Genomic DNA, 11,522 nt, shown 5'->3' with positions numbered 1-11,522 from the left:
CTGCAAAATAAAAATGTTCTCATTTGGAGACCCCACTCCACAGGTGTCAGTGCATTCTGTAATGATAAAAGCAAAGCCCTTGTTGTCTGTCTAGTGGAAATGTGCAACATATCTGCTTTCATCTTCTGTGTCAATAATTTGCACAATGCATTTGTAAAACAACACAATAGTGTGTATTCACTAGATAGGTGCTGCTGGTAGTGGTGCAGAGTTAGCTGCAGCCCTTCCATTGGCCCTATGCAATCAAACTCCTGCTGGATCATATCTCTTAAATAGAATTTGTGGACTGTAAAATTAACCTTAGCCTAATGTCAAGTGCTTTCACTGTGCCTGGAGAGGGGAAACAAACAGGAGGCTGAGACTTTGCAATAGACAGGTGTTGGCTAAATAAACAGAAACATAAGTAAAAGGAGAGCCATCAACATGTTTTGAAGATGATGGCTAGCTGTTCAGAATGGAGTCACTAGCATTTCATCACTTTACTGACACTTTATTGACATCCTACACAGTTAAAACAGAGTGTTTTGCAACCTCAAAATTGGTTGCAACTGAGGAAACAAGTGGAGAAACTCTTTCTTCATCTCAATTTGAAATACCATAAAATATAAAAATGTCTAATTTTTACGATATGTTTTCTGATGCATTCTTGACGCCTACCCTGGTCTTTGACAGGTCTCCTGCACTTGTGTGTCCTTGCTGAAGCATTCTCCAGGAGCCTCCTAGCTCCTCGCAAGGATTAATGGATGGAAATGGCCTGAAAGGTGGCAGACCTTGACCGATTTCAGACGGGTCAGACGAGGATCGAGGAGCCGAGGACGGATAAAATTAGCGACTGGAACAAGCCCATTGCGTCTTGCAAAGGAACACAATGCTTATTCAAACTTAAAATGCAGCCATTTGGTCATTAGTTGGGTCATAAAAGAATAAAAAAGACTGTTGTGTCATCTGACATTTAAATTTTCCAAGGTAGGCCCTTCTCTGCCCATGATTGCTTATGGCCTCGGGTGTGTAGGTCAATTATTTAATTAACCTGGAGCAGCTAGTTCCCAGTTGGGTGTGACCTGATTGATGGGTTTGTACCAACTGCGCCACCTGGTGTTGAATGAGTGCCAAGATCTGACACTGACTGGCTGGCTGAGGCATTGACCAGCATCATAAAATGATGCATCACCTCAAGTTTCCCATTATCTGTGGATTAATGTGCAGAATTTAGTTTGTGCCAGTGGGACTGCTAAACCTGCTTTCTGAGGAACGGAAGGTAGATCAGCTGTAGGAGATTTACGAAAGGTTGCCCTCTGTTGGATAACTATAAAAATACACTTCCTGCATTTCATGAACATCAAACATCAGCAAGGCCTTATTGAAAGTAATAATGTAGGTGTGGATGATTGTGGAGAGTCTTTTGACTATGGCATTTTTTTTTTTTTGTATTCTAATGGGTATGACACTTGTAAACTACTGACATCTACAAACTGTCTGGCTGCATTCATGGGAAAAAAGCTGAAAAGATAAAATTACCGCGGAGTTTGAATAAGAATAACAGTTGCGTTTGACCCTTCCCATGATCTTAGAGCTGGCATTTCTAACATTTGAGTCGTATACCTTATTTATGTTCGTTCTAGACTCCCGTGGTCAATGAGAGGTGAACATATTTAGATGATCCCTGCTGATATTCACAGAGGCATGACAGGTATTTGGATGAATGGGAATGGGCTACAGGAGGGAGAGGGGTGTTGCCTGTCCCGCCCCAGAGGACTGATATATGCCCCAAACTGCTGACCTGTCAGGCCTGCATCCAGCTGACCCAGCAGTGCTTTATCCTGAGAGAATGGTACTGTGGAGTCATCAGGATCTCTCTCTCCCTCTCTCTCTCTTTCTCTCTCTCTCTCTCCCTCTCTCTCTCTCTCTCTCTCACTGAATTTTCTTCAGATGACATACAGTCTGTGACGTTACTTTTTATCTCTCTCTTCCACTGCATCTCCTTGCAATGGTATAATAATAATAATAATGATGATGATGATGATAATAATAATAATAATAATAATAATAAATGAATAATAAATTCCATACACTTCATGACAAGTAAATGCAAATGGCTTATGCAAGAGCAAAATAAAGATAAGTATGACAAGGCAATATAACCACATCCATTATATTAAGTACATATGATATTATATATATGATATAAGTTAATAAAATGGAACAAACAGGTTACATGAATCTCTGAAGCAGAATTTTGGAGGTGGAAAATCATGCATTAAAAGTTAAAAGATTACAAAAGGTCGGTTTGAAATTGACTAGCAGATGAGTTTCTCTAATGCATCTGAAGCAAGTGCCATACTCATGGCACTACAACTCTGCAGCTCCCCAGGAGTTAAATTTCACATTAAGAGGTGCAAGACAGAATCAGCTGATCACAATTGGTGGGAAGGAGCAAGCAAGCAATTCTCTCGCTCTCTCTCTCTCTCTCTCTCTCTCTCTCTCTCTCGGTCTGTCTCTCTCTTTGCTCTGTTAGCAGGTTTGTTTTGACTAAAATGTAAAATATACAGTACATAATACAATATGTAGACGTCACACCACATGCATTAAGATCATAAACAGAATAGCGCTTCCTTATGTCCAAAATATGTTAAATAAAATATGTTAGTCCTAAACAAAAGATGTCCAAAAGATGATTACTTGGCTTCCATGTTAACAGATGTGAAATGAGTTCAAGGGCTTCAGGGTTCAGAAATTAGAACTAGATGCTAGAGTTCCCCTCCCTCTTTTCTATTTTGATTTAAAAGCAGAGGGGCACATGGGAACGATGACAGAAGCACTTTAACTGAGATCTTCCATGAAAAACAACACTGCTCAGCTCATTTTAATGTTCCATGAAAAGTTCAAAAGAACTATAATGCTTTTTCAAATCTGATTTGAAATTTCAACATTAAAAGATGTGAAGAAAGACAAATACAAATCCTTACTGCATACACAGTAAGATTCCCTTAGTGGCCAAATTCTTTTGGTAGTGGGAATTCTCCTGAGCCTTTTGAAGTCCTCAAATAGAAATGTTTTATTTTATTTTAGATCCTGTTCAGGTTTCTCTTCCAGAGAAAACAAAAATGTATGCATTAATACTGGACGGGAAATAAAATTGCCAGGGTAACATGGAGGGAAAATCTGTTTCTCATTTAGGGATTTTTAAATATGTGATATTACAAATTTATACTCTATATAGCTCTATTTTGTGGTCGTTGTAAACAGAGTCTGAAATGAACTTATTTCACCTCACCCTATTCATTTACTTAAACTAACATTTCTTAACTCTCGTGTTTTTCCCATCTAAGCACTCAAGTAAATTAGGTTTTATTGAGCTAACTGAATCATGATGCTCTATTTGGCATAACTTGAAAGGCATCTGCTATTAGTTCGAGCTCTGGGTTCATGGGAGTGCATTTGTGAAAACAGATGGATAAATGAACAGGTGTTTCTGTAATTTATTTCTGTTCCTTTGAGCTCAGATATATCTTAGATATATCAGTTATACAAACAGGTATTCAATGACAGTAATTTGTTTTTTCAATAGAGTCTTGCACAGATGTTGCCATTGGGAATGACTTTCGCTATAGCTCGCAGGGCTTTGCTGTTAAAATGACTTAAGTCTTTTAACAAAAACTAAATAAATAATACATTTTTCTTTGATTACTGCACCACAGCTGTGCCTATTTTCTGAATAGCAGCATAATTACAGCACAAACCAGTATCACAGTGTAGCTGTCAGCCAGCACAGGCTAGCAAGTGAAGTTGACCCAGTCTTCATTGTGCAATAGAGGATCTAAGGGGTTACTGGACAAAGTGGTCTGGTCAGAGATATCATGCCTTGAATATTGGTAAAGCGTGCTCGAGACCAGGACAAACACATTCTCTCCATTTGAATCAGCAGAAACATTAGCCTGTACCCATCTCCAACAGCTCTTTATTACGGTGGATGTGCGGCAGCTTCTGTGTCTGTGCCAATTTTCAGAACTGTCCCAGTCCCTAACGGAACTGCTAAAAAAGCAATGCAAACAGAGCATATGGATACATCTAATATAGGTTATGTCTCTGTGAAAACTGCTTAATCTGTAGCTGAGTGAGTGCCTGTAATGTAGCTCTCTGTTTGCCCAGGTGTTCAGATGAAGTATATCTTAGCTGGCAATGAGACACCCAACATCTGACTCCAATAAGAATTTGTTCATGTTGTTACAGTTCATGGTCTGAAATCAAGCTTCAGATGGAGAGGGGTGACCACATCACAGAGTGGAGTGGCGGGGGGGCGGGGGGGGAGTGACCACATCAGAGTTGACTGAACTGTGCAATCACAGCTGGTGCAGGGGCCCCCTGCTTTCAGTCCAAACCTGCAGCCAGTGGCACCAGAGGAGGGGGGGAGAGGAGCAGGGGACGCTGCCCTGCTGGTGACCCACTGAGCAGTTCCCTCTGAGGAGTTTAATTCTGGTCAGGGGATTCACTCAGATCCGCTCCACCCCTGGAGTCACTGCCCAGGCCACGCCCCCTTCTCAACAACCACACCTATCGTCGAGTTAGCCACTCCCCCTCACCTCGGAGAACCTGTGCACTGCTTGATTTCAGAACGGACCGCATGGAATTACTGCGATTTCTGTTTTCAAGCTCAAGATTCTTGCTTATTAGCATGTGTTTGGAACATTTTTTTAACCACTGTTATTCCTGTAATAAAAACACATTTAGCAGTCATTGAGTTAACATAACAGTCCCCCCACCCATACCCAGGAAAGAAAACTTTGTCTCACTTACGGTCAACATTCCTTTCGTGTTACATTCTTGGAGAAATTGCCAGTTAATACCCGAAAAATAAACTAAGTGGAAAGCAGCGGTAATTCAGAGGAATTTTGTGTAAAACTGAATTCACCTCTGGTGTTGTCTTCCTGGTCAGTCTCTCTCTGATTTTAACACCTGCACACCAGCTGCACCTGGCTGGCAACAGCAGACCACATCAAAGGGAGCGCATGTGTCTTACTAACTCCTACAAACGTTGAAGGTGTTACCGCTGCCCCAATAGTTGAAATGATGGCAAAGCTCGGTGCCCACATTGCGTGAGGAGAGATGAAGAAAGAGAGAGCTGATGAAAAGATGAAAGGAGAAAAACAACCCCTCCCCTCCCATTAGACAGTGATAAATCAGAATCCAACCCCTGAGCACCGCTAATTCACATACTTCACCTGACTATAAGGTTGAGAATTGTGGAATCAAAGGGATGCCGTGTGCCGTATTTGATGCACTCCATATAATTAAGTGATTTCATATTCTCAGGAGCTATAAGCTGTTCACACAGTGGAACCATTCCAGTACTGAAGAGCTGAAATATCAAATAATAGAACTGATGGTTGGCTTGCCTCAACCTGATCAAACTGATCCAGGCTCATATATCATAATTCATATAGGAGTGCTGACCACAGGTTCTCCCCATCCATAACCTAACCCATCTTATCTCTATGGGCCCTGGACTACTGCAGATTCCTGCTAGGGCTATGGGCTCACCTCATACAGAACACGACTACTTGATTGAAACTAGCCTGCTGAAATACAACCATTGCTGCATCCCACTCACTGTTTTCCTCACAGGTTGCTAGAGAGCATTGATCAAATGTCATATAAAACCTTGCTACTGGGCAGTCAAGAGTATCGTTACACCTTACAACACATCATAAGAACCAACTCAGTTGAGAGTCACATCTTTTTGACCTCACAATACACACATATTTGCAAATCCCAACTGTCAAGCGTACAGAGATGGGCAAAATGACGGTAGCGTATTTCCAAAATCCAAACTCTTTGACTACACTAAACGAGTTCAGACGATCCGCTTGCTTTTACTTTGAGACCGAGCGGTGGGTGTGAATATGAGATCACAACAACAGTGGAAGGCCCCTCTTTCTTAGTCTTGTTTGAACAGGTTCTGATTCTATGGCCTCTCAAAGACAAACTCCCTGAGTTCATCAACCTTTCTTCCTTAGTTCTGGCCTTTAAAGCAAAATAGGCTGAGGAGGACGTGTTACCAGGCCAGGACTCTATACGGTATGCTTTTAATGACAAACATGACGTGACACTGAAAAAGAAAACTCGGTCAAGTTTATAATATGAAGCACTTTTTTCTTAGAAACAGTGTGTAGTAAGGGCAGGGGAGGAGCCAAAGGTTTTCATGGATGTGTTTTATGAGAGTATAGCACCACCGTGTGGCTGCTTTTGCCATTTGCTTAAATTACCCAAATTACTGTAGAAGAGGTAGTTGAGATTTCTCTTCCAGATGTTTTTTTTCATTAGAAAATTATCTGATAGACCTACAAAAAACCACATTTCATAACATCAATTAATTTTTTTTTAATGTTGCTCTAAAATTCTAGGGGAATTTCCATTGGAGTTGATTTATTCATTTTAAATGAACAACTCTGCACATCTGTACACATCTGGGCCCACTATATACCATTTCACCAGTTCACTTTCCTGCTGCACACTGCTGTAGACCACAAAACTCACAGACAGGACAACAGAATTCATAAACATTTTAATCATCAATACTGAAGGTCCATTTGAATTAACTTTAAACTGAGCATGATCTGAGAGAAATAAGGACGAGACATGAAAACCAACATTTATTGTGCCATTATCGGGTTTAACCAGCGTGTCCTTTACAAAAATAAGTGCTTCTGGGGCCGATAGCAGTATCCTAATGGTGGTCCATTTTTCCCATGTAAAAAAGTTGTTCCCAATAGTGCAGTTTATTGAATATGTACATCAAGTGCCATATAGTTCAAGCCATTAGGGGTTGTGTGTGAATGCCTCCAGATGTAGTGGTGCTGTTGTTTAGCCGTCCCACAGGTGTGCCCCACGGATCAGTCTCAGGTATCATAGGTCCTCATGCTCCTCTGGGAACTTCGGCATTGTGCTCTCTGTTGGTTCAGAGTCCAGCACCTCTTGGCTTTCCTCTGATGCTAAGGGAGGAAATACAGTTGATGACTACATTTGGTCTCTGATCAGCAGTCTGGCATAAAAGAGTATTTCATAAATAGGAGGTCACAGACCATCTCACTGTGCCATCTCAACTTAAAGCAAAATACCATACTGTGTTCTTCGTATCCATCCATTATATCCGTCCATATAATTATTTTTTCCTCAGGTGAAAAACACACTGCTCGACTACAGTCCATGCTGTACTGCTATAGGCAAATTTTTACAGACACCTCCACTTTCATGGTAACATGCACAGAGCTGGGTTAACAAAGGCCGTATTCACTTAGCAGGCTGATAAGCACCTTTGAGATACCAGTTAAACCTGATTGCTGTTGTTAGCTTTTGTCAAGCCAGCTAACACAAAGAAACCCTGGGTATGTTCGTAGCACAACCCCCCGGCCAATTGTGAAGCGATGTTACCACTTGTTTGTAAACAGTACCATAGAAATATGTACAGTCTCTTAGACCAAATAATTGAACTCATTCCTGTGAACATTCCAAGCTTCACTGAAACAGTACACCATTGTAGTCACCTGGCTCTTCTGTTTGGACACAGACTCCGTCCTTCTCCTCAAAGTTGCTGGAGCAGATGCACTTGTAACTGCCCTTGATGTTGACACACTCGCGGTTCTCTCCAGGGCAAGCCTGATCAGGCTGCTCACACTCGTTGATATCTACCAGAGAAGAGAGTAGTCGGGACAGTTTTTTAAACACTTCAACCATAAAAGCTCCCAATTCAGCGTTACTCATTTCACTTACTAGTTTCCAAATGCAGCTTTGAGTAATTATTTATGCCAGAAATTCAAGGGTAATCAGAACTCAGGTGCTCTCACCTGTGCAGGTTCCCTCCTCCTCCCCGTATCCGTCTGAGCAGGCGAGGCATCCGCTGGGCCCCGCCCCTCTGCAGCCGGAACAGGCCTTATCACAGGCTGGGCGGCGGTCACAGGGCACGAGCCGACACAGACAGAGGAGAGAGGGAGAAAGATCAAATACAGTTAGTTTGTTTGGACCTCTGTATTATTAACTGTATTTTTTAACCAGAAATGTAACATTAAGGCATGAGTGAGGGTTACTTTTTTTCCTTTGTGAACAACTTTACAAAGTAAATGGCAGACAAACACAACCATGCATTATTCAGAGTTAAAAACAAACTTAACCAAATCCAGTCCCATGGCGAAATTATCCAGTTTAATGACCCTTGATGGATTCCATGGACTTAATTCTTGCCTTAATTTACAAACCACCTTTCAGAACGGATTACTAATAACAACATGATGCCAAACAGAATACATTTTTAAAAAGTGGTACGCTGAAACTCTTCTAATACATGGGGATTAATTTAATTAAACATGTTAATCTCTGTCTGTACAGTCACTATCTGAAGGTCAGTGTGACATTTTATCAAGACCAGCATGTGACTGATGATTAGCGCAATCATTTTCCACACGTGCTGCGCAGTAATTCATCACCGCAGAAGTACAGATTTCACAACGAGAGAAACTACAATCCACTCATTTGAGGATTCACTATGTGCGCAATTCTGTCTCCCAGGCTCAGACACCAAAACTGCCAATTTCAGGTCTACGAATACTCCAGAGAAGGACACACACTGCCTTTCCTGAGTTACATTTTCATGTGTGTTCTCTTTACATCTTTACAGAACTATAGAACCTAACATACAGTACCTTGGCAGGAATATGAACCATCTGTGTTTTGACAATACTGGTCTTCTTTACAAGGAGGTGATTCCTTTGAGCACTCGTCTACATCTTTGGAAGTGAAACAAAGTACATAAAAATAGTTATAGGTCATACATAGTATCAACATTAATTGTACTTCCAAACTCTCCTGCCCCCCCCCCCAATAATAATAATAATAATAATAATAATAATAAAAGACAATTTACCCACCATTACAGGCCCCCGCCTCATCCTTCTCCCATCCAGGTTTACACTGGTCACAATCCTGATTGGTCGATCCTGTGCAAGTTTTGCAGGAGGTGTGGCACTCTAAAGGCAGCACACAAAAGGCTCGCTTCAGCGCAAGATGAAGGTGGAAGAATTCAATAAGATTGTGTCAATTACTTCCATCCTACCCAGGATGTCGTACCTGCACAGAGAGAAAAGCTGTCGTTTCTCTCCACATTAAAATACCCATCGATGCAGTCCAAACAGAACTCCCCCTGGTATCCACGGTTACAGCTACACCGGCCGTGGCCTGCCCTGGTTCCGTCTCCGTCGCATGCACCGTTGCCATGGCAGGGTCTTTCAGAACCCCCTACGCAGGCTGTAGACACAACCGAAGAGGAAGGGAACACAAAATTTAGGCCCTGTCACTGATCCCTTTCTGTTCACACCCAATGGGGTTTTACGGAGTCTGCGATATAGTTACCATTGCAGTCAGGGCCAAACGTTCCTTTGGGACAGCACACTTGGATGGTATCGATGCAGAACCATTTAAATAGGTCAGGGTACTTTGTTTTCCTGGAAAATTACAACAACAACAAAAAAATTAAGCTGACCACAGAAAAGCTGTGAGCAATATTAAGTTCTGTACCTGACCTGACCCAGATTATAAGTTACATGAAAATAGCAAAGGCACATTTAATTTTTTTTATGTGCAATCACTTGAGGTAAGAGTTTCATGTTGGTGTAATGGAAGGCGTGATGTGGTCCTTATTTTCTCAGCCGACCGACTGTGCCCTCACCTCTTGAACCACCAGGTTTCAAACTCCTCTTCGTGTTCCTCCACCATGTGATTGCACTCAAAGTTGCTGCTGTCGCAGAGGCCCTCCAAAATCTCCACCAGGCGAATCTCACTGTCCAGAAACAGATTAAACAATAAAACAGAATGACTTCATTCACCTAATGTGCAAACCGTCTCTGGCTTATGCTGCATTATGATGCAGCCTGTCTTCTAAAATATGACGGCATTACACTGTATTTCTGCAACATTAGCCACTGTTGGGGGTGCCATTTTTATGTCCAAGAGCCACCACTTGGTGGCAGTCAAAGCTCATTTCAAGGGACGGTGTGCCTACTAACAATGTTTAAGCTAACTTAATGATAAAGTTATTATTAAAACTCTTTGTTGATTAATTTAAGCTACGTGGATGTGCATGTCAAGACTATGAAGGCATAAAATGAGGATTTAGCAGCAAGAAAGATACTTTTATGCTGGAGCCATTTTAGGCAGGGGGGGAAAATACATTTAAAAGGATTTGTTGAACTCAAATGCACATTACGGAGAATGCAAAATAAAATAAATTTTAAAAAGTGGTCAGTGTCTGCCAAAATATAAGACTGTATTGAATTTCAACGACGTTTCAAAACTGTACAATGGTCGTTTTGGAGCATGCAGGTGCTGGAGCATTAGGTCTCAGGCTCCATCAGCATTGCCATGGTAACACACCTGGTTAGATGCAAATTTGGTCTTCTGAAACGGATAGATGGTTTCAGTACTATGAAAAGTTAACGGATGCCCTGTGATAGATTGGCGACCTTTCCAGGGTGTACATAAGCAGATATAGATAATGAATGGATGGATGAATTTAACGAACTTGTTTAAAAAATCAACATTATGAACTGCTCCTCTGGTCTGAAAGGAAAAAAAAGAAATGTAGACCTGGGCACATATGTTGTCTCACCGGGTGAGCCTTCTCACCTGGTCTCATACTTGGACAGTTTCCTCTCCTCCCATGCGGTGTTTCCACCTCCAAAGTTTTTCTTGGTTGTTCTGTCGAACCCCTGATAAAGATGGAAAAGTAAGGGCCAACAATGTGATAATACGCATGAAATATCCCAACATCTAACAACATGTAGAGAGCACAGAAAATTATGCTTTACAGTGTTTTTGTCCATGTACCAGGTTAAATTGTGAAAAGTAACTGTCCCAAGTTAAATGTGATGCTTGAGATGCAAATGTGTCACTTAGAAAGAAACCGTGCAAGCTGTAAAATTCCAACACTGAACCTTATAAGAACAGAATGTACATTATGAATGAAAGGTGCAGAGAATCTCAAGAGTGATAAGATAACGTAGAAAGGGTATTTCATTCAAACTTGCTGTTTTTGTTGGTCCGGGTAGCTGGCTGTATAAACACAAATTAAAATGAAACGTATGGATAACTTACCTTGCTGAAGTTGTCTGTGATCTGTCTGCAAGTCGAACATGAATCTCTTAAATCTTTTGCATCCGTGTGGACAATGTGTAAAATTAAACTGAGAGCACAGCATAGCGTCACCACTGATCCAGCCGACGGCATTTTCAGCTAACTAACAAACTAATCTCACATTCAAAAGCATGCCAATGTAGCTAGTTGCAACACACTACATTAGCCTGCAAGTTATAATTGCAAGCTAAATTTGGGTCAGCACATGAGCTTGATTCTATGCTCCAAATACAGTCCCTGCAATAAATACGAGGCTCGGTTACTTCCATGAAGAGCTTTACAAAAAATAACATTTACATCCCGGCTTTACAAAAAAAGCACACTTCGACTTCCGTATTACCCTT

General features: G+C 41.3%; 1 protein-coding gene across 1 annotated transcript; it reads right to left on the bottom strand.

Moving 5' to 3' along the window:
- Positions 1 to 6,545: 6,545 nt before the first annotated feature.
- creld2 (cysteine-rich with EGF-like domains 2) lies at positions 6,546 to 11,514 on the bottom strand. Its single transcript, XM_035424561.1, has 10 exons — positions 11,140 to 11,514; positions 10,672 to 10,754; positions 9,716 to 9,826; positions 9,400 to 9,491; positions 9,118 to 9,294; positions 8,919 to 9,017; positions 8,694 to 8,777; positions 7,842 to 7,937; positions 7,542 to 7,682; positions 6,546 to 6,989 (listed from the first exon to the last, which is right to left on the bottom strand). Exons 1-10 carry the CDS (start codon positions 11,269 to 11,271, stop codon positions 6,904 to 6,906), a joined length of 1,101 nt encoding a protein of 366 aa, XP_035280452.1. The 5' UTR covers positions 11,272 to 11,514; the 3' UTR covers positions 6,546 to 6,903.
- Between the last annotated feature and the right edge of the window lie 8 nt (positions 11,515 to 11,522).

The sequence above is a fragment of the Anguilla anguilla genome, chromosome 7, assembly GCF_013347855.1.
Source record: "Anguilla anguilla isolate fAngAng1 chromosome 7, fAngAng1.pri, whole genome shotgun sequence".
Taxonomy (NCBI): domain Eukaryota; kingdom Metazoa; phylum Chordata; class Actinopteri; order Anguilliformes; family Anguillidae; genus Anguilla; species Anguilla anguilla.
This window is presented reverse-complemented; position numbering and strand designations above follow the sequence as displayed.